This window comes from Dipodomys merriami, unplaced genomic scaffold (genome assembly GCF_024711535.1).
Source record: "Dipodomys merriami isolate MVZ:Mamm:240054 unplaced genomic scaffold, mDipMer1.0.p SCAF_21, whole genome shotgun sequence".
NCBI lineage: Eukaryota > Metazoa > Chordata > Mammalia > Rodentia > Heteromyidae > Dipodomys > Dipodomys merriami.
Window position 1 is genome coordinate 1,995,205 of NW_027203493.1, and position 23,433 is coordinate 2,018,637.

A 23,433-nucleotide genomic window follows, 5' to 3' on the forward strand; every position below is an offset into this window, starting at 1 on the left:
CTAGCCTGATCTAACAAATGCCCAAATGCCTCCCAAGATGATTCAGAGATTCAAAGACAAGAGAGAAGGCTGTGGAGGTTGTGACATTCTGTCTGAAGGGAAAGGGAGTTCTGAGGACCTTTGGTGAATCAGTGATATTCTGATTGATTTCACAGGTTGTGTTAGTCCTGCCATCAGATCTTCACACAGTGAAAGCAACATCTCCTGCACCATTTGAAGGAAATTTGCATGCCACCAGCAAATCAACAACAGATTTATCCTGAATTAGTTCAAGAATTATATTTGAGAGAGTAACAGAACCCAGTTCATATTCATGTATGTGTTTGCCAGGTGATCAACAGCACCTGGAATGTATTTTCTTCATCCTAAAATATTTTATGTAAGGGCATTAAGTTGTCAGAGTCAGAAAGGACAAAAGATATTACTGAAGTGAATTAATGATGTCTTTGTACAGAATTCATATTTCTGCTTTCTCGTTTAATGTTCTTGCCATGTGTCTGCCCTGCCTTTGAGGAGTTTTGTTCCTTGGTTTTTGTTTTTGGTGCTAGTCCTGAGGCTTGAACTCAGGGCCTAGACACTGTCCCAGAGATTGTTTTTCTCAAGGCTAGCACTCTACCATGTGAGCCACAGCGCCACTTCCAGCTTTTTCTTAGTAGTTTATTGGAGACAAGAGTCTCACTGACTTTCCTGCCCAGGCGGGCTTCAAACAGCAGTCCTCAGATCTCAGCCTCCTGAGTGGTTAAGATTACAGGTGTGAGCCATTAATGCCTATAAAGCTGTACTTCTTTCTTCTTCAGGAAGTGAAGACTCATGGCTCTTTCCTGTTTTCTTCCTGCTTCTTTCCATAGCTCATAAAAAGCACCATGGGCTAGCTAGTATAATTCTTATATGTGCACAAGCTATTGTGTGTGATTTGGATAAAATCTTCTCTTTCTCTTTTTTTCTGTCTCTCATTTGTTCTCTCTCCCCTTTCCTTCTCCAACTTCTGCTATTCTTTTCTGAGTAAGACTCTATTTAAATCTATATTCATTGCCATATGTGAGATTGTGCAGTCACATAAGAATATTCAATAATTTTTTGAATTACAGAACAAAAATGAATACAATTAGAAAGCACATTAATGTGCTGCCTACATCTCATTCAGATGCAGTGTCAGATAAAGGTAAGCATTGATGTCAGAATACAGCAATGTTATAAAGAATGTAGCCTTTCTGATCAATTGTATTTGCATTTTCTCACTTGGTCCCAAGTGACTAAGACTTGAGATAATTTTATGTGCTAAAGGACATTAAGTTTCTTGTTTTCTTTTTCCCTGCACCTTCTACTGTGTGGCTCATCTTTTCCTTGTCTACTACAAGGCAAGAAAGGCTGCCGTGTTATATCTGAGCACTAAGCCAAGAACTCCATGAGCTCCAGCACCACTTCTGGTTTTCATTTAGTCAATTGGAGATAAGTCTCTTAGGGACTTTTCTGCCTAGGCTGACTTTGAACTGCAGTCCTCAGATCGCAACATCCTGAGTAGCAAGAATTACAGGCATGAGCGTCCTGTGTCAGGCTTCCTCTCCCTTACTAGCATTGAGCAATAAACAGTTCCTCAATTCATCCCATACCCCCTCCTTATATCATCCCAATATTCAAGGATGGACGTGCGTGTCTTAAAATTGTCTTCATCACAATCGGTAAATATTTTCCTTTCCAGTATGCATTCAAATACAGTGTCAACAGGGCAACAACCCACAGCTGAAATAATTGAAATCTCCTTTGCTCTCCAATACCCAGGATGCTGTCTCTGAGGAGAATGGCCTGTCATCTGTCTCGGCATTGAGCCCCTGGCACCGTCTGCACTCGGTGGAGGGGTGAGGAGTGAGGGCTAGCAGAGGCCTTTCCTCCAGGACTCTGGAAGCCCTGGGATGCGTGGTGGGCCACACTTACTGTCTCACTGTCAGTCCTCATAGGAAACTCTGGTGTACCCTGAAAAAGTCTAAAATAGCTGAAGAATAGGGAAGGGAAGGTCAGAGCTCAAATGCTTTCCACAGGAAGAGAACTTGGAGAGTTCAGAGTAGCTTGGTGAGGGCGTGGCCTGTGGAACTCACAGGAACAGAGTGCAGTTACCTACGTCACAGTCCTAAAAGTTGGAGCATAGTGTAGAGGGCAGAGCTAGGGGCAAGTGAGAGCACCATGCCCATGGCTCTATCCGAATGAATGGCAGCTGTTCCTCTGTAGCACTTGAAGCACCGAGGGAGCCCCTGGAGAGACAGTCAGTGTGTCCAGTGCCAGGCGTCCTTCTGAAACTAGTAGAACACTGTAGACAAGTGATCCGTTGTGAAAGGAAGGGGTGTGTGTGGCCTGGCCACATTGTAACTGTCATTGTGACATTGGGTGAAGATTTTATTGGAAGGATTGTGAATACATCCTGGATCTGAGGTCAAGGGAAGGTGACGTGTAGCCTTGGGCCACGTTACCACTGTCATCTTGACCTCAGGAGATTATAAATAAGCGATCTGGAGTGTGTCTTGGATTTAGCATCCAGGAAGGGTGGCTAGGAACTGGACCACAGAACCACTGTCGTCCTGACATCAGGAGGGGATTGTGGAGGAAAGATTCTGAGTGTTTTCAGGATTGGAAGTCAATGGAGGATGTGGCCTGGGCCACTCTAGTCTGGATGTGCTTAGCCCCTGGCCAGCCAGACCCAATGGATGACATCTACACATGGTATTCTTAAAAGTTTGTCCCTTTCTCCTCCTGGGAAGAAGGGTGAAGCCGGCTCCATACTTGAGCATGGTGCTCTGGGGGGGAACGTCCTCTTTTGGAGCATGAAATTGGAGTTGCCCAAAGAGTTCACGGCACAAAACACATTCGTGTCATCAGGGATCCTCAGCTCTGGTGGAAGAGGGACAGAGAGCTAGTCAGCAGTACTGACGGGGACTGGGATACACACCAACCATTTGAGAAGCTCCTAAACACCAGATGTGAGCCAGGACGCTGCCACCCGAAGTCCAGCACCAGGAGTTCCAAGGGCCTGGGGCCCCTGCCTGGAAACTGAATCTATTGAAACCTATCTTGTCTTGCTCAGGAAAGAACTAGGCCTAGAGGGGGCACAAGGATTCCCCTCCTGCCCTTCCTGCTGCCTTGATGATCAGGACCTCCAGGCACAGCCTGCTTTCCAGAATGCACAGCACCTCCCCAGAACACTTCCTACTGAGAACAAGGAGGATTCCAAGGAGCACCATGGGGCAGGCCTGGACTCAGGCCCTCTGCACAGCATGCATTCCAGGGGCCTCCAACCCACTGAGCCCCAAGCACTCAGCAAAACTTGCCTTTCCTGTGGCCTCTTCTTTCTCTGCAGTTTTCTCTGGCCTCGAGGCTCCCTGCCAACTAAGTTTAGAGTGCACTCAACTCCTGCCCACACTCTGGTCTCTCATCCACATTCATTAGCCGCTATAGGCCTCTGCTTTCCTTTCCTAGAAGAAGGGAACCTATGCCACCTACGCAAGGAGAAGGGTGCAGGAAGCTACAAAGGCTTGATGGCAGGCAAGTGGCACTCAACGCTGACCATCTCAGCAAAGCACCTGATGGGGTCTTCATCTCAGTTCAAAGACAGCAGAGCAATGACACCATGCACTGTAGCCCTGTGGTCCCCAAACACAAGATCTCTCTCTGTCTCTGTCTCTCTGTCTTTGTTTCTCTGTCCTTCTGTCTATCTGTCATCCTCCTAAGGTGTTGGGTACTCTCTACTAATTATGAAGGGGACCATACTGGCAGAGAAGATTTGGAACTTCCCTGTGGTCTCTGAGATTTCTCTAGCTCTATCTGGTGCCACACTGGGACCACAACGGTGACTGTACAACTACACGTCCTGTGACTTCTCACAGAGCTCCATGTAATTATATTTTTCCACCAACTATCACTCTTTCAATTTATTGTTATTTCTCCTTTAATAAAGTTATATTTTAGAGGCATTTATCATTTTACTTATCACATAATATTTATTACTTCATACAGTTTACTTATTAATAGGTACTATTGCTTTTTTGTTTCAACTTTAAAATATCTTCTTTATGACTTCTTCCATTACACATATTTATTTTTATAGTATTGTTTAATGTTGAAATTTAATGTTTTCTGTACTATGAGGCAATTGCAGCAGTGGTGTTTATTGAGTAACCCGTGATCATTTCGTTAACCTTAAATAAAATACTTTCTATTTAATAGACCTTAAAAATGAGTGACAGTTCATGTCTGGCTTGGGGTGCTGTGGGGTGGACTGGTATCAGAGAGGATGGAGATGGCCAACATGCTTTATGTACTTGTATGAAAACGTGGTGACAGTGATTGCAATCGGTGTTAATAAAATCTGAATAAAAATCATCCTTATCTATTCCTCTACTTATCACAATATCTTAATAAAATTTGTGCTTCTCTCTCGAATGAGTATCTCTCTAATATTTAACTTTTGATATGGAATTTATTTCCATTAGTTCCACTGGTCATAGCCAGTTTCCATTAAAGACCCCTTATTTCTTTACCCCAGGTTTATGTAGAAGTGTGGAGAAAATTCTATCCCCTAAATTAGAGGTTGACCTAGTAACAATTGTGGACACTACTCGTAGGACCTCAGAGTGGCTGCAGGGAAAACACAACCTCATTCAACCCAGCTGGCCATGGGTTCTGGCTCAGCTTGATGACCAGTGGTGTGAATAACACACCATTGTCCAATTGTACCATTTAAATTCCACTGATCAGTAAAACTTCTCTTTTTGCTTTTTAGATGGAGCTCAGAACTGTGACGATATAAATCTGCCACCATGAGCTGTCCCAAGCTACTATATATAAAGTTTGTGACAGAGAAATACTAAAGATAGCAGAGCTGAGAGATGCCAGTAAAAGATCTGATTCTAGTGAGATGATTTGAAGTCTGAGTCTAGACAGACTGGGGCTTTAACAATGTAAAGACAGGGATATACAAGTAATGCAATAACTGGGATTCCTTCCCAAGGGATTCCTTCCTAATTCACAAGGAAAGACAAATGTTTTTGCATTTTCTTGTATTGAATAAAACACCTTATAGTATAACTCCTAATTATTTCGGGTCTACTTAAAATGGCCCAAACATGCTCCCTTTGTCAGTGACAATTATCACAAACAAAAACCTTTGAATGTTAAAATTGATTTTTAAAAAAACCCAGCATAACTAGTTCTGAGTTCTAGGCATCAAATTTCACAATAACACTACCACATAATTTGGCCTACATTTATTTCACATGTCACTGCCTACTTTGTTACCCTGCATCTGAATATTCTAGGGCCTATGGATTTGAGATTGGAATATAAATCTATAGGAAAATGTTCACGAGGTCATCTCTGACTACAAAGGCAATAATACAATCATTTAAATAAATGGATGAAGTAGAGCTTGGGACTTCCACTTGTGCGTGAGGTGAGCAGAGCCAGAGACAAGAGCTAAGGCCAAACTCAGGGTTTGACAAGATGGCGGCTGCCCTGCAGGGTCATTAAGGAAACCCAGTGCTTGCTGGCTGGACCAGTTTCTGGCATTAAAGCAGAACCAGATGAGACCAACATCTACTATTTTCATATGGTTATTGCTGGCCTTCAGGATTTCCTCTTTGAGGGAGGGACTTTTTTATATGATTCTCAGAATTTATTACAATACAATAGACACCAGAGTTCTCATGCAAAATGTTTTCCTAGAATTAATTTTGAAAAGGAAGTCAATCAAGAAGTTGAGAAAGGGCAGGGAAGAATTTTAAAACGTACTTCCAGCATGGGGGAGGGAACTCTAAACTTGAATATTCCTTCCAGAAGAACACAGAAAGGCAGCACCTAAAGTATGTTCCATGACCAAAATGTATCATCCTAATGTAGACAAGTTGGGAAGAATATGTTTAGATATTTTGAAAGGTAAGTGGTCCCCCGCATAGCAGATCCACACAGCTCTGCTATACTCCTAATCCAGACGATCCATTAGCAAATGATGTAGCAGAGCAGTGGAAGACCAATGAAGCCCAAGCCATAGAAACAGCTAGAGCATGGACTAGCCTATATGCCATCAATAATATTTAAGTCAATCTGATTATCAAATGTGTATCACTTCTCCTGTTCTGCCAAGACTCCTTCCAAAAGTTTGCATTTAATGGACACAGTCTTAGAAACATTACAGAATAAAAGCCAGACATCTTCAGTACTTTGGTGATTAAATGAATATGCACATTAGCAAATTTATGTCTTTTCTTGATTCACTGTTGTAAGACATGAGCAGGGGTATCTGGATTGTTGTATCATCTGGATTGTTGCAAAGCATATAAAAGCAATGATTCTCTGTTTTTATTCATTTCTCCCATCATGATTTAGGTATAAAGCACTGTGAATGAAGGTTGTTGTCAGGGTTAGCTGCAGGGGTTTGGGTGTTTTTCTTAAATTGGGGGGGGGGGAAGTAGTTTTAATTTTATGGGATCCTTAACCCCCTTTGTGGGAATCTAATTGTACTGGTTAAAAGCAGCTAACCAGTTCTTTAAGGTACACTCGCCAGCCAAGTCTAACTTTAGACACCAGAGGTGAGCACCTCTTTTCCCACTCTTTATCATGGTTTGTCCCCCAAGGGCTCATGTGTTAGAAGAGGAGTCTGCCACATGGCAGTGGGAATTCTAACGGGTGGCAGATGGGAATTTTGCCCTCAGAAAGGATTTAGGCAGTGTTCATGAAACCCTGGTTGGTCCCCATAAGAATGGGTAATTACAAGAACAGAAAGCTGGTTCTCTCTCTCTCCTTCTCTCCTCTCACACACTCTTCCGCAATTTTGTTTTCTGCCATGTTGTGATGTAGCTAGAGGACACTCACTGGAGCCAGCAGGTGCTACGGCCATGCTTTTGGAACTCCAAAACTATCATCTGAATAACCCTATTTTCTTTACAGACTATCCAATAACAAGTGTTAGGTTATGGCAATGGAAAAATGGACTAATTTACTCTTCCCTTAGAGTGAGGCTTATTTTTATTTGACAATCAAGGAATCTTAGTTTCTGGAGAACTAACAATATAAAACATCTCAATGCCAGTTGGATCCTTTGGCTTTGGGAAGGGGGCTCATTAGTTATTACTATGAAACCAAGTTGCTTCCAAATATCTCTGTGGACATTTGTGATGATGCTCCATCATCACAGGTAATACCACATCTGAATTTGAAATGAAGACAGGGATAATCCAGCAATGTACAAAAGCATAGAAATGGGCTTTCTGAAAAGATTGTGTTGATGAAAAATTTCAAACGGAGTCTGATGCCCAGTCCACTCTCCCCCTTGTATCCCAGGGCTGATCACTGTGGCTTGCCAAGTCCCTGCCACTGCTCTCTGTGAATTTCACAATAGGTATATTCACCCCTCCTAGGGATGTCCAGTCCACTCGCACTTCCGACATAAAAAAGGAACTAGCTGGGTTTTTGTGTGTGTGTGTGTTTTTTTGAGAAATGCTAAGAGCCTTTAGAATTTAGAAGAAAACTTACAGATTATAACCTAGTGACAAGAACAAGGGAAGGGAATCTTATCTGAACCAAGAAGCCAGTAGATGTTCCGAGAGCCTGGGCCTCCATCAGACACCAAGCAGACATTGCAGACTTGAAGCAGGTGAGTTCTGGGTCTGGCTTTCCAAGGTATTTGAGGCTGATTTTTTTTCAACTCTTCTAAGATTTCTAGGAATGGAATGGGAAAAATGAGTTCATCTTCCACGGCATAAACTGGAATTCTGCAGAGTGGATCGAGGGAACATTTAATGTACCCATGTGGCATTTGAAACAGACTTTGGGACAGATAAACAGGAGGCGCTGGGGGCAAGGAAAAACTAAAGATTCCCCCCTAAAGGCCAAAGTTAGGTGTCATATGAATTTGTTGGAGTTGAATTGGTTTTATGAATCTGTGGCTATAAAAAATGTCAGAACTGTTCAGACTTTTGACTGAGCCTTTCATGTATCCCTACTGTTTGTTCTTGTATAGCGTTCATTCCCTGTCTCCTACCATGTTCTTATAATTTCCACCCATGAAGGAAAGCACTACCACATGCGGAATTTGGTGGAGATGGTACAGGGTAAAGGCGATGTCCTCCGTCAGAGATCCTTTCCCTGAGCTAACTCAGTTTGTGGCCTGATCTCATTCTCTGTGACATCATTTGCTAGTCTCCCAAGCTGTAAAATGAAGCTCTCCTGGGAAAGTCTACCAATAGAAAGATTCATACATGTCACCTTGAAAACCCTTACCTGTGTGGAGATTTCAAAGAAGCTCAAGAAATTCTGCCCAGTACACCTTTTTTTTGTCGGTCATGGGGTTTGAACTCTGGCCTGGGTGCTGTCCCTCAGCTCTGCAGATCAAGGCTAGTGCTCTACCACTTGAGCCACTGTGCTACTTCCAGTTTTCTGCATGGTTTATTGGAGGTAAGAGTCTCATGGACTTTCCTTGCCTGGGCTGTCTTTGGACCATGAACCTCAGATCTCAGCCTCCTGAGTAGCTAGGATTACAGGCATGAGCCACTGGTGCCCGGCTTGTACTACACTCTCAGCTGAGAGGAGATAAATGCAGAGAAGGGGAATTGCTGCATGCTCACTTGTTGAGAAAAGGGGTAATAACCCCAAACTAGGCTTTGCCCTGCCCCGGTCACCATTTCTACTTCACCATCATCACCTACAACAAATCATCCAGCTTCAGTCCTCTTCTGAGCTCTCTATCTTAATGGGATTTTGAAAAGGGAGGATGGCCCTTGAGATTTGTTTTCTTGCTTCCTGCAAAGTGATTGGGGTCCATGGGAGATCAATTGATAAAAAGATGAGGAAAGGAAAGCTTGGTGGTGGAGCTGCCCCACAAGGAGTTAATTATAAGAGGGAAGATTGTCTATTCTTCCCCATATCTGTACCACAGGCAAAAGTAAGGGCTCTGTATTTGCCGACCCTCTCACTAGATTCCAACCATCTGGGAAACTATGTGTTTGATTCTTTCTCTATTTTCCTATCTATGTAATATTCTCTACAACTTTGGGTTATTTGATTTGGGGAGAAATTGGGACAGTGACTCCTAATTAATAAGCATTTAGTGTGCCGTGGGGAATTGTCTTACCTTGTGTCAGAAATAAGTGGGTTACTATAAGGGAGGATATTCTTAGGAGAGGAAAATAAAGGCACAATAGGTGCATCTGCTCACATAAAATAATATGCATCGAAAGGAACTCCAGGAAATAGGAACAAGATTGTTTTCTTTCTTGCTTTTTTTGTTCTCCTTTTGTCTGTTTGTTTACCTCTTTGGGAGGATAAAGGGGGCACAGAAATAGCAGGACAAAGGGTGGACAAGTACAGCAGTGGTCTTCACTAAACACTATGCTGAAAATGAACTATACAACCTGTGGTTAGGGATGGGAGGGAAAAACTGGGAGAGAGTGGAGAAAGGGGTGATCTTGTCCAAAAAGAAATATACTCATTACCTGACTTACATAACTGTAACTCCCCTGTACAACTTTATAATAACAATAAAAATGCACTAAAATTAAGTGGGGGCCAAGTGCCTGTGGCTCAAGCCTGTAATCCTAGCTATTCAGGAGGCTGAGATCTGAGGATTGCGGTTCAAAGCCAGCCCAGACAGGAAAGTCTGTAAGTCTCTTCTCTCCAACAAACCACCCAAAAAAAACCCAGAAGTGGTGCTGTGGCTCAAGTGGTAAAGCACTAGCCTTAAGCTGAAGAGCTGAGGGACAGCGCCCAGGCCCAGAGTTCATGTCTCACGACTGACAAAAAATAAAAGTGTGTTGCTGTGATGGGAAGGTAGGAAACAGCTTACATTTTTTGCCAGTAGTTCTTAGAACGACAGCATCAGATTGAGTATAGAGAATCCAGCCCATGTGAAGAGGTAGTAATTCATTGAAAACATTTTATTTTATTATCTTTAAGTAGTTGTGCAAAGGAGTTGCCATTTAACAAAGCAGTTTATGAATACAATGCATCTTGCTCAATGTCACCTCTTTCAACATTTTCACCGATCCTTCCCTCACTCTTCTTCATTTTGTAGGATATACAGTAAATCCCTTCTCTTCTTCTATATCTCCCTTTCCCCGTGACCCCACCCCTTTCCAGCTGTTTCCTGGCATTTATTTTGTTGAACTTTGCCTTTGCCTTTCTAAGGAATTATTTTATGCAATGTGTGTCCCACGGAGTTTTCCAGTCACCCTATAGAGGTACATACTTGGAAGAAGAATTACTAGCAGTGTTTTAAATTTGCTGACTTTAAGTTCATTGTTTGGTAGTCTTAAAGGCCAGTGGCGCTGGGATCATCTGTCAGGATATGGACAAGGATTCGTTTGGAGAGCTTGTAAATGAACACATGGAGGCCATTGCCAACAAAGACCAACTTGCTCAGAGGTTGCAGGTGCAGGCTTCTGTAGGGGAGTCTGTAGAAGTGTAAGAGATATAGGTGTACCAGATTTCATGGTAGTTAAAATATTGGAGCCATCTCATTCGTCTGATAAACGGGCGCCTATTATTTGTAGGTTTTCAGATATTCTGAGTTTTGCAAATGTAAAGGAAATTTACTGGTCAGAAAGTCTTGATAATTTCTTACCCTCCCCCCTCATTTTTCCAGGAATAACTAACCTTGTAGCTCAGCATTAAGATTAAAAAGTATCTTTTAAAATATAATTTTATTGTTTTTATTAAGGTGTTGTGCTGAGGGATTACAATTCCGTAAGTCAGGTAATGAGTACAATCCTTCTTGGACAATGTCCTTCACTATCCTCCAATTCCCTCCTCACCCATCCATGCCCACAAGTTGCATAGTTCATTTTTTCCCATAGTGTATATTGAACACCATGACTACCTTTATTCACCCTTCCTCCCACCACTTAAAAGGTATGTTTTCACAGAGAATGGTGAGAACAGGGATAAGATAATATCGACTATAGAACAGGTTTTAGCCTGGCTACAGTCAGAGGCATGAGGTACAGCTAAGATAGAGGGAGAGGAATAATATAGTTCTTAACTGTGTGACCGACTTGACTTCTTAAGGTTTTTACCCAGTTACAATAAGATAGGAGATAGGGCCTACCTTTCCTAAATCTTTGGTCTGAAAATAGATCTGAGAGCAAGGGTAGGGTTCCTTTGCAAAAAGAAAGTAAAGCACACATTCATTTTTTTTACCTTGACAACATTTATGCCTTGTGTGGTAGGCATTAGCACAGTTTTCTTAAACCCTTTCTGTCCCTGGTTGAGTAATTTGTGGGCAATGTGCAAATGTGTTGGAGAAAAGGCAGAGACTGCAATACGTTAGTATCTGAGAAGAAAAAAATGATGGAAATATATTTCTGTTGTTGCTGTGAACAGACAAGGAAGTGAGAAATTCCTGTAATTGGGTTTAGAATGGAGATGCCATAACACAGGATTAAAATTGCTGATTTGGAAAATATAAAGTAAGGTCAAAGTACTTAGAGCTTCAAAACTAAAAAGAGAGGTCTGGGGATGTGGCTTCATGGTAGAGTGCTTGCCTAGCATGCATGAAGCCTTGGGATCGATTCCTCAGTACCACATAAAACAGAAAAAGCCAGAAGTGGTGCTGTAGTTCAAGTGATAGAGTGCTAGCCTTGAGCAAAAGAAACTCGGAGACAGTGCCCAGGCCCTGAGTCCAAGCCCAGGACTGGCAAAAATAAATAAATAAATAGAGACAGTATCAAGGTAAGTTTAAGATTAAACATACAAGTGATTGAATACAAGTTTCTCTTATTAAGAAAGGAGACTGCAATTGCTTTTTATTTTTAACATAATCACTCTGGTCATTAAGTGGAGGATGGACATGAGGGAAGATTAAGAGACTATAACATAAGTGACTGCTTTTGACAAGATGAGAATACTGAGATTGGGATAATGGGTGTGTAGGATTACAAGATCATGACTGATTTGATAGAGGGCAGTTAAGACAGATTGATGACAAAGTACCAAGTTTCCAATATGAAGAACCAAGACAAGTATTCCACCTTCCATGAAGATGATTTGATGTGTCGTTGCCAACCATTGGCTTTCCGGATCTAAACTAAGGCCACAGATCAGGAGGTTATGTATATGGTACTCATATACCTAGGAGCCGTAAATTCTATCCCCAAAGTCCAGAGCTTAAAGGGAAAAAAAATTCAACATGACAAAAATCACACTCAGTAAAGAAGACCCTGGAAAGATTTCTAGCTTTTAGTGTATAACTTTGCTCTGATCAGAAAAACTATGAAACCGTCAGTCCAGGGAGAAGCTTCCGTGTCAATCACTACTAATAATGGAAATTGTATTCGGTGGGAGAAATAGCTGTGTGAAAGCAATGGGGGATGATAGGTACAGGGAAAATCTGAGCAGAGTCAGGATATAAACTGGGAAACATTTCCATAATCTGTGAGGTCCAACGTATTTAACTCAATGCTCTCTGTATTTCCCTCTCTGTCACATTTTCTAGGATCTCGTCTGTCTATCTCCTACTTTCTCTCCCCATCTTTCTGACTTACTCCTTCTCTCACTTCCTCCATCTTTACTTAAAAAATGCCTCTTCTTGTACTTTCTTGGTTTCAAGAAAAGAAAAATATCAGCTACAGTATAACAGAGGAGGGGAAGTTATTCCAGAATTGGTTCTCAAAAGAGGAACTGACTTCCAAATATCCTGTCTTTCTTTAGGTGTTTCCAGAACGTTGTCCTTCATTGTATTTCGTATTCCAGCACATTCCTGATTCCATGACAACCATGCAAGCCCCGGGTCAGACCACACTGGAGGCCAGTTTTGGTGTGCAGCAGCTGGGGCAGCCTGTAGGTCTGCACTCGTACCTCTGGAAAGGGCTGACGGAGAAGTTCTTGAAGGGAGAACCTAAAATCCTGGGCGTAAGTCAGCCACGAATCTGAGAGGAGCAACAGTGCTGCTGTGAATGGATCACTGATCAGGCTGATACCAACTTCTTCTTTCTTTTTGGACAATGTCACCCCTTTCCTTCTCTCTCCCAATTTTCCCTTCTCATTCCCACCCACATGTTGTGTTGTTCATTTTCAACACAGTGTCTAGAGAATACCACGGCTGCATGTGTTGTATGTGTTCACCCTTTGTCCCTCCATTTCTTCCCTTCCCAAAGACAAATAAAGGCAACAGGAAAAGAAAACTCCCATCAAAACCAGCAACAATGAGGGGGGAAAAAAACCTCTGTTTCCATTTCCTGGAATTAATTTCAATAAATATTAGTTCATGTGATCAGAGGCACACTGACACTGTGCTCTTGTAACAGGATACATTTAATGGAAAAAGAATGAGCACTGTGTTCTGAGGATCAGGAATAAGACATAAATGGCCACTTTCCTCCCTGCTATTCAATATAGTGTAGAAGGTTCTCCCTTGTGTAGTAAAGCAAGTGCCTACATAATGGAAAGGGACAAATAAGACTGTCCTTATGTGATGGTGACATGATCATCTATGCAGAAAATCCTAAGGATTCTACAAAAATTTTCCTAGAACTGAGTGCAGCAAGTCACAATAAATAGGGGGAAACATTCTTGTGTTTCAGTCCATTAACTTATGTTCTGTTTACTTTCTTTCCTGTTTTCTTTAGATTTACTTGTTGCTCTTGGTGGTTTTCTAATATGAAAGATTGGGTAACTGATGTTAGCTATCTTGTCTTTTCCAATACATTGCTCTCCATATGACACATTTCCCATGAGGCACTGCATCTCACAAGTTTTGATGAATTGTGCTCATTTTGGGGGGGGGGGGATCTGTTCTAATGCACTGGTGAGAATTGTCCTGAAATTCCTCCACAAAGAGGCCTCTGTTTTCACAGGTTTTCCTCAGGCCCTTTAACCCAAACGACAAGTCATATTTCTTCTTCCTTGTTCTTTCTCCTGTATTCTAGTTTTCTTTTTCCAAATTACTTCTCCAAGTTACTGTTGGAAGAATCTCTTCCTAGTACCTGGGTATCTCGTGGGTGAGCATGTGGCAAAGAATAGTAACAGCTAAGGCAGAGGTAGCATCATGGGTATCAGAAAAAGCATACCTGAATAGGATTTAGCATAGTCCTAATGTCGACATTTCTAAAATAACGATAGACTTTTTTTTCTCCTGAGGTAGATATGCTCCTTTGGCAGGTAATCATGTCTACAGTTCTTTAAGACCTTTCGGTTTCTTATTTGTAAACTGTGAGAAGAGAATATCTAGAAGTTCATCTGATTACATTGAAGTTGGGGGAATGCAGATAGCTTAGTGGATGAGTGAGAGGCAGCCTAGATACCATTTTTGTGGCAAATAATCTGGTTTTACTTTCTTTTTCACTTCTAGATTGTGCAAATTATTATTGCCCTTCTGAATCTCAGCTTAGGAATATTAATGATGTGCATCCTGATTCCTTTTACTTGGCGCCTTCCTATTTCAGTGTACGCAGGGTACACGGTTTGGGGATCGGTAATGGTGAGTTTCAGACCGTCTGACACTGTGGTGGAGAATGCGACACTGCTGTTAAAATCTCCTCTCTTGTAGATGAAACCTTAGCCTGATTCTATCCCACACTTCCTTGACTACTCAGTTTTCTACATTTTTAAATGGTAATGTCACTGTAAACCTCACAGGAAGTTAAGGAGAATCATCACTTAAAATGTGAAATTAGGATATATTGTAGTTGCAATCTAGTCACAAGCTCTATCCAGAATGACTTCAATAGTGACGGCTTTGCTTTCCTCACAAGAAGTCCAGTGGCTTGTCACGCCTATGGTTGGTTTACTCAGCAGAGCAAGGGCATCACTGAACAATTCCAGCAAGCATGTCAGATATGGTCACACGTCTCTTTAATACATTCTCCTAAGGGGTCTGTCTCGTAGGAGTCCTTTGTTCTTATGAGGAAAAAGAAAAAAAGTTATTAGCAAACTTCTATGTTTCTTTTAAGATAGTCTTTTGCATGTAAATTTAAGACTTCAGTTAATTGTGGTTTTGAATGACTGTTTAAAGATTCCCCCCCCCCTAATTTTGTTTCTCTTTTACTAGTTTATTATTTCAGGATCTCTGTCCACTGCAGCAGGAATAAGAATTACAAGAGGTCTAGTAAGTGATATTTATTTTATTTTGGTATCAGAAAAGGAAAGATTGAATCAAATATACATTTTGGAGCTGGGTGCCAGTGGCTTACACCTGTAATACTAGCAACTCAGGAGGCTGAGATCTGAGGATTGTGGTTTGAAGCCAGCCAGGACAGGAAAGTCCGTAAGACCTTGTCTCCAATTAACCAACAAAAAACTGGAAGTGGCACTGTGGTTCAAAGAGGTAGAGTGCTAGCCTTGAGCAAAAAAGCTCAGGGATGTGCACAGGCCATGAGTTCAAGCCCACGATTGACAAAAAATTTTAATTACATATATATGTACATATATATACACACATTTTTCCTGGCTATGTTTATGTAGGGGCATCTGTGTGTATGTGTTTAAAACATTAAGAGAGGCTGGTGCTGGTGGTTCACACCTGTAATCCTAACTATTTGGAAGGCTGAGATCTGATGATTACATTTCAAAGCCAGCTTGGGCAAGAAAGTCTAAGAGACTTTTTATCTCCAATTAACTACCAAAAAGCCAGAATTGGGACTATGGCTTAGGTTGTAGAGCATTAGCCTTGAGCAAAAGAGCTCAGGAGCATCACCTAGATAGGGTCTGAGTTCAAGCTACAGGACTGGCACCAAAAAAAATTAAGAAAGATCATGCTTTGTACCTTGAAAGGTGTACCTTTCCAAAATTGTAATCCAACAATTGGCCTGCAACAGAACTCCTCACGAGGGGTTGTACGTTGTACGTAGATCAATGCAGAGGGAACCTTTGTCAGATGTAGAGAATTCTGGGGAAGAAATGTCAAGCGTGGCCAATCAAACACACAGTGAAGTTTGACATCCAGCCCATGAGAATCACGCCACGCATTGGAGTAGCATGATGGTTTTCTTTAACTGATAGAGTTAAAATATATAGTCCAATTTCAACCAGAAAGGATTCTGAGTTTGCAATTGAAAGGTTCACAATAAGCTATTACTTAGAAAGAAACAAGTTTAATATATAACTCTCATGCCAAGATGTGTCACGGATCCTAAAACAAAGCAAAAAGCAAGATCTCTGATGAACAAATAGTAAACTATGTTCACACACATAAACAAGAAGTTCTGTAATATGCCTTAATAAATATAGTAATTCCAAATCTGGCTCCAATCTGCCTTTGAAGCATCATCTCTAAACTACTACCTTTTAAACGCACCCCAGGCTGGATTCCCACCAAACCACACACATTTTTCTAAGCAATTTTAGTTCTTTTGTTGTTGTTGTTGTTGGTCATGGGGGCTGAACTCTGAGCCTGGGTGCTGCCCCTCAGCTCTTCAGCTCAAGGCTAGCACTCTACCACTTGAGCCACAGTGCCACTCTGCTTTTTTCTGCTTATGTGGTGCTGAGGAATCAAACCCAGGGCCTCATGCATGCAAGGCAAGCACTCTACCACTGAGCCAGCTTCCCAGCCCAATTTTAGTTCTTTTAAACGCTAACCATGAGCAGACAATGTAGGTAAAGACACAGAGAGATCTAAGGGACAAAAGGAACAGAGCCGTGAGTACTAAGTAGCATTTTAGAAAACATTGTGTTCAGGCATCTGTAGCAAAGCCTAGTTAGAAGGCAGATGGGCAGCACGGTCCAGCTAAAGTATAAAGGAGTTTGCAATATTCATTATAAAACTTAGAGTTTATCTTTTGTTGTCTGAGGAGTCATCTGAAGATAAATGCGAATGACAGGTGATATTTTGGGGAAGAGATTGAGTTGAAAGTACAATAAGGAAAGAGACTAAGGAGAGGCCTATTGCTCAATCGAGCTACAGAAGGTGGAAATTGTGGGTAAAGGAAAGAGACAAACACGATGGAGATGTGTCAGAGAAGGCTATTGCATTGCCTAATTGATCTTCATTACTTGTTTTCATTTTAGGTCCAAGGTAGTGTAGGTTTGAACATCACCAGCAGTGTGCTCGCGGTTGCTGGGATCATAATTAGTGCCATAAGCCTGAGCATTTTGTCATACGGCTTCTATTACTGTGGCTATGATGAGGACTTCAACAGTTGTTTTATCATTCTGGTGAGTATTTCTTCTTTTCCGGAGATGCAATGGTGGAAGGGAGTATATTGAGAACTGGCTGTGGCAAAAGCTATAACTTCCTTGCTGTGGCTGCTGAATCACCTGTGGAAGTTGGAAATGATTGTGAAACAGGCCAATCTTTCCTTGAGGACTTAACATCTCATGTCTCTTTGTTCGGCATCTGCATCGGATAAGACCAAAGGTATGGAAGGCTTACACTTAGACATGACCCATTCCTTGTTAGTAGCATGGAAGATATTTTCTCAATTATTGTTTTCTCATTTATTTTCTAAATACTGTTTAGAAAATAACTACTAGTCCCTGTGTGTCTCGGGGCTTCTGGATGGAGCCTGATAGAATTATCTGGCTCTCAAACAATAAATTAACTTCTCTTGAACACTCTGCTAGAGTGATGAGCAACCTTGTACCTTTCTTAATCCTCTTCTGTTCTTTCAAGTCTAACCACTTTTAGCACCAGCTCCTGGCCCCTGACAAAATTTCAGTGTGTACCCTGTGTGTTACTTCGTGGTTGGACTACCTTTTGTCACCCACATGACATCCTACTTGCTTTGTTGTCCAAATGATTGCTTTCACAATTATTTGCAGGCAGTAAAATGTTCAGGTTTTGGGCTTTTGAGTACTTGCAATAAGAGTTATTGGAGTATATTATAGGTGAGTAAAATGATAGCTTGGAGATTTTCTTTTGTTGTGATACTAGGAATTGAACTCAGGCCCTTGTGTTGCTACACAGATGCTCTATTCCTTGAACCATTTTGTCAGCCTAATATTTAGTACTCATACATCTATTACTATTTAGCAGTATTGATCTATTGATCTATTTAGCAGTATTGGGGTGTGAACTCAGGACCTAGAACTTCTTTTTTTTTTTTTTTTGGTCGGTCATGGGGCTTGAACTCTGGGCCTGGGCGCTGTCCCTCAGCTCTTCAGCTCAAGGCGAGTGCTCTACCACTTGAGCTACAGCGCCACTTCCGGTTTTCTGGTGGTTTATTGGAGATAGGAGTCTCACTGTCTCTCCTGCCCGGGCTGGCTTTGAACGGTGATCCTCAGATCTCAGCCTCCTGAGTAGCTAGGATTACAGGCATGAGCCACCAGCGCCCGGCATGGTTTGTGTTTTTTGGTCAGTCAGGTGCTGGAAATCTGGGCCTGGGTGCTCTCGCTCAGCTCTCCAGCTCAAGGCAGAGCCACTGGTGCTCGGCAACCAGTTTTGGCAAGCCACATTCAGTACAGTAAGTAACTAACAAAGAGTTAAGTGTTCAGTAAACACCCTTAAATTTATAAAGAAATCCCTATTTCTAACCAGAATCCTAAGGAAAACACATGCGCGTGCATGCATGCACACGCGCACGCACACAGACAACACAACAAGGACCTTGCCAGGCGCTGATGGTTCATGCCTGTAATCCTAACTACTCCAGGACCTAGAATTTCTTAGGTAGGCACTCTATCATCTGAGCCATGCCTCTAGCTCATTATTTTGCTAATTTCTACCAAAATAATCCCATGAAAATCTTTAGTGACTTAATGTAATTCTGAGATTTCTAGTGGTTTTCAAAGTAAGCAATTTTATTGCTCGCCATTTATTCCAAATAAGGTTATTTTGAGTGAGCCTAACATTTTCCCAACCTTGCTTAGAAGCTGGAAAAAGCAAGACTAGATTCTGAAATTTCCTGCCTGCAATTCACAACTGTAAAGCTTCTTCTATGTAGCAATCCTGACTTCTTATTTCCGAAGATCAGTTTACTTAGAGACTTTCATAGAATGTGGAGAGGGTTAAAATTCTGGGGTTCACTAGCTTCAAAGGGTTGGATTTCATGGGTATGAGATCTGTGCGCTTTCAGAGTAACTGCTATAACTAGAACTTGGCCCTTGGTTTAATGCTCTGCTGCTGCTATCCTGAAATGATCAATATCATTTTTCCTTTTTAACTATTTATTTAAAATGAAATATAGTATACTTATTTTAAATGCAGCAGATATTATTAGGCAAGCCATTGATTTAGCATCACTAGAAATTATGTGTGTCTTAATATGTGAAATAGAAATTCCATCTTGAAAGTCTATGTAAGTTATTTCAATATCATTTTTTTTTGGGGTCCAGTCGTGGGGCCTGAACTCTGGGCCTGGGCGCTGTCCCTCAGTTCTTCAGCTCAAGGCTAGCACTCTACCACATGAGCTACAGCGCCACTTCTGCCTTTTTTCTTTTTGCATATGTGGTGCTGGGGAATCGAACCCAGGGCCTCAGGCATGCAAGGCAAGCGCTCTACCACTGAGCCACCTTGCCAGCCCCTCAATATCATTTTTAAAAGGAGGTTTTGGCAACTGCATAGCTGTGTCTCTATTCATCCGTCACTCTCTCCAAGTTCCTGGCGAACTCCTGGAAATGGTGTGAATTTTGTTTTGTTCTGCCTCTTCTTCTAGAAGAAGATTTCCATAAGGACCTTTTCGATTTGAAATGCTAAGTTTGTTCCTCTGTGGGTCCCTGCACGGTCAGCTCACATACCTAGGAGCCCATATTTTATGCCAGTTCTCAGGATTGGTCTCTCAGAGATGTTTGTAGGGGAAGAGAGACTCCCGAAGTTCAAGAAGCTCCAGTACTTCTTGGGAGAAAAAGATATTACAAAACTTGTAATGGTGCATAGAAGTCAGGAAGTGAGTTCTCTATAAGAAAGAACAAGGAGAGAGTATATTACTTGGAATTGTTGAGCCAAAGCACACAAATTTGCCAATTACCTCCTATGGTTGACCTTGAAAGATTGCATCAACTAACATGTTATGTGTCTTTCTAAAAGTAAGAGAGTAAGTGACATTCAGTAGGCCACAATTTGGGAAAGGTATATGCTATATTAGGAGGGAATTTTCCAGGTGTCTGGCCACTGCCTTTTCTCTGTAGGCATGATAATTAGTAGTAAGAGAGTTGAACACAGGATCTCCATCACTCCCATTCTGATGCTGTGAATTTGTTCTTAGGGCCTGGATGGTGTGGTACTCCTGCTAAGTGTGCTGGAATTCTGCATTGCCATATCCCTCTCTGTCTTTGGATGCAAAGTAACCTGTTGTAACCCTGGTGGAGTAAGTGTGGGCCTCTAATAGAAGATGTCTCTACGAGCATTTTATTGGTGCCTAATTTGCTACAGAAATGCAGCAAATATTTATTAGCTCTGTTTTTCACAGATCAAGATTCCCAGCATAGCTTGTCTGGTGGCTCTGATCAAGTTCTTAAGAGGGCTGCACTCACAGAATGGGCTTGGGCTAAGGTCTCATCTGAAGGTTTCTTTGATTGGTTAATTGTTTTGTGCCAGTTCTAGGGCTTGAATCCACAGCCTGGGTGTTGTCCCTGAGCTGTTTTCTTTCTTTCTTTTTCTTTTTTGCTCAAGGTTATCTTCCTACCACTTGAGCCACAACTCAAACTGGAAGTTTTCTTGTGCTTAATTGGAGATAAAAGCCTCACAAACTTTCTGTCCAGCCAGGCTTTGAACCACAGTCCTCAGGAGTAGCTAAGATAACACCAAGCCACCAGCTTGCTTGGATGATACCAAGTTTTTCTTCTTCTAGTCTTACAATGAGGAGTTCAATCCATGTTAGAAATAGAACTCATGACAATGTTTTTTTTTCTCTTGAGGCTAGCAGGAGAGAAAATGTCTCAAGTTGTCTCAGGGTGTTTGGAAATGTCAAAATTATTGGGTTGGGTTCACCAGAATAATGGCTTTGGGATACACTTAAAGGAAATGGATCTGTTGTCTACTCGCAGGAGTGAGATCTTGTCATTTGCAAGATCTTACGCTGACTCAAGAGAAGAGAATGTCCATGAGTGTCATCTCTGAATTATACCTTCCATCATGGCAGAAGAGCTATTTTTCCATCTTAACTTGCTCAATGGGCATCAAAATTTATGTCCAGTTCTAAATGAAGTGGTATCCTAGACTTTTCTCTATTAATATAGCACCTGTCAAGGATGGAACTTCTGTCAATAGTTACAAAGAATAAAGTATCTGGCCATTATCTTTCCCTGACACCTTCAGCAGATCCTTCTGGCTGCCATCACAGAGATATGCAGAGATGGGGGGGGAGTGAAATATGAAAGGAGAGAAGAGATCAAGAAAAAGGGCCTGGGCATAAAGAGAGTAGGGCAATCTTACAAGCACTGAGAGTTTCAATGTGGGAAAGTAGGTAATGAAATCCGAACAGTTGCCCATTACCTTTCTTATCCAAAGGGCCTGGAACAGACATAGATCACAGTCAACTAAGGTGACAGTAGTATGATCAGACCAGGTGGCCAAGGTGCATCCTTTGTACCTCTTTACTTCCTTTTGGGTTTCCCAGACAACATCACACCCTTCACCCTCAACCTCCACCCCCTAGATAAGAGTTGGACTAAATCACATTACCATTTTATTGGGGCTTGCATGGTGAAGCAGCTAGGACCATGAGTTTCTTAGAAGCTATGAAAGACTTTGTAACTTTGTTTGGATGCAGTGTTGCATTTTTATTAAGCAAAGCATTGGAACAGGAGGGTGCATCCCTTCATAGTAATCAAACTTTCACATCTGAGTACCTGCTCCTTCTCTTGTTGAGTACTTGTAGAGCTGAGAAATGTGGTTGCTGTTGACTCGTGTTAATTCCAATAAAGCAGAGGTTCGGGGCCTAAAATTAAGTCTACCTGTCTTCCCTGTTCCACTACTGCCTCCAGCCACCTCCAAATCATATGAGTTTGTAGAGTAAGGGCCAGAATTTCCTTCGCACTCTTGGTCATTCCTACCATTTTGGGACAAATGTGGTTTTTACAGTGCTTTATTTGTGGCCAGACAATCGTGACTTGAGTCTGCTGCTGGTGTCAGCAGTGCAAATTAAATTGGAAGGAGACCTAGGCATTTTCCTTGACATCGTCACAGGTCAGATTAGTGACTGACATCAAGACCTATCACCCAGTGTGTAGTCTGTGGTCTAACCTGACCCAGGGAGTGCCAGCAAAGCTCATCAGATGGATCCTGAGTGTCAATACAGAGATGACATTTTAGGCACTAGTAATGATAACAATATGAGGGTAAAAATGAGGAAGTCCTGACTGTATTTGAATGACTCAATCACATTCTGCTTGGCTTCACAGGTTGTGCTAATTGTGCCATCAAATCCTCAAAAGGAAGAAAAAGCTTCTCCTGTTCTTCTTGAAGGAGGGTTGATACCACCAAAAGGCCAAGACCAGAATGTTTGGGGAAATCTATCCTGAGTAATGCAAAGACACTTCTTGGGGATAAAAAACAGCATTGGACTCTGATGTGTGAATGAGTGAGTGTGTGTGTGTGTGTGTGTACACGTGTGTTTGTGTGCATGTGGGCATATATAAATTCAGAGACCATGTTCTCATTTCTTCCCCAGAAAGTTGACAACATATTCTACTCATTCTACTGGATTTGTGTCATAGTATCAGAATCTGAACAAATAAATCATGTGTGTAATGGGTTACAGCACTTGACTTTTTTTTTTTAATTAAGCCAAGGTTTAGTTGTTCCTTTGGATGCAAGAAGATTAGCTCAAGACTTTTCTTTTTACATATGATAACTTTTCTGCCCAAGTCAAAGGCTATAATTTCCCCTAACTCAAATCTTTGGGAAGACTCACCAAGCATACTCATGGAGGGTTTGCATTTAAGAGAGAGGGCAGAAGGGAATTGGAGATGCCCATAATATGAGCTCTTCACGTGCCCAGCCAGACAGTGGGCTGTGCAGAACTCTGACTTGGATTGCCTAGATCTGGGCAAGTAAACATAAATCTAAGTCAATTACTACCCTGAAAGTTAAGTTTCAATTTTCTGTTTCTTTGCTTGATTAAGATACTTCTTGGTTTCTTCTGTGTGTGTTGTCACTTGTGGCAAAAAGCCAGTCATCGTAGCTGTTTAACTAGACATTGCTCTCAGGTGCTGTTAATCTTCTATCAAATCTATCTATCTATCTATCTATCTATCTATCTATCTATGATTATCTATAGATAGCATTTTCTATTGATGATAAAAATACATGCACATGCTTAAGCACCCACACATACATACATACACTGAATCATTTGAAAGTATGATAAGCACGGAATGGCCACTAAGGCATTCTGGGAACTCCCATCCCCACCAAGACAATGAATAAACAAGTATTTATTGATGAAAATAACAAAAAGCTGTTACTTTGTGTCCTGGGGACCACTTTCAGGAACTAAGCATGATATCAAGTTCCTCTGCTGCCTCTTAAAGAAATGAAACCGTGGCAGCCTTTCCTCTCAGGACCTGAGCTGATGCAACATTCTT

At 41.7% G+C, this 23,433-nt stretch overlaps 2 protein-coding genes across 3 annotated transcripts; both read left to right on the forward strand.

Moving 5' to 3' along the window:
- Positions 1-2,198: 2,198 nt before the first annotated feature.
- On the forward strand, positions 2,199-6,081 carry LOC138834108 (ubiquitin-conjugating enzyme E2 N-like). The gene is given in 4 exon segments (XM_070032876.1): positions 2,199-2,335; positions 5,488-5,649; positions 5,807-5,959; positions 5,961-6,081. Coding segments are annotated over 4 exon segments (573 nt in total).
- A 1,358-nt stretch (positions 6,082-7,439) lies between these two features.
- On the forward strand, positions 7,440-22,609 carry LOC138833530 (membrane-spanning 4-domains subfamily A member 4A-like). Of its 2 annotated transcripts, XM_070031805.1 has the most exons (7): positions 7,440-7,636; positions 12,685-12,885; positions 14,324-14,452; positions 15,023-15,079; positions 16,978-17,124; positions 20,112-20,213; positions 22,249-22,609. In XM_070031805.1, exons 2-7 carry the CDS (start codon positions 12,742-12,744, stop codon positions 22,366-22,368), a joined length of 699 nt encoding a protein of 232 aa, XP_069887906.1. In that variant the 5' UTR covers positions 7,440-7,636; positions 12,685-12,741; the 3' UTR covers positions 22,369-22,609. The 2 variants fall into 2 exon arrangements, with proteins under 2 accessions (XP_069887906.1, XP_069887907.1); XM_070031806.1 differs by lacking the exon at positions 20,112-20,213.
- The last annotated feature ends 824 nt before the right edge of the window (positions 22,610-23,433 follow it).

What these genes read in the sequence shown, in the direction of transcription:
- LOC138833530 (XM_070031805.1), top strand. Translation starts at nt 12,742, where the DNA reads ATGACAACCATGCAAGCCCCGGGTCAGACCACACTGGAGGCCAGTTTT. An exon ending in GAGAACCTAAAATCCTGGGC is followed by an intron (nt 12,886 to 14,323) that starts GTAAGTCAGCCA and finishes TTTCACTTCTAG; the next exon opens with ATTGTGCAAATTATTATTGC. An exon ending in CCTGTTGTAACCCTGGTGGA is followed by an intron (nt 20,214 to 22,248) that starts GTAAGTGTGGGC and finishes TTGGCTTCACAG; the next exon opens with GTTGTGCTAATTGTGCCATC.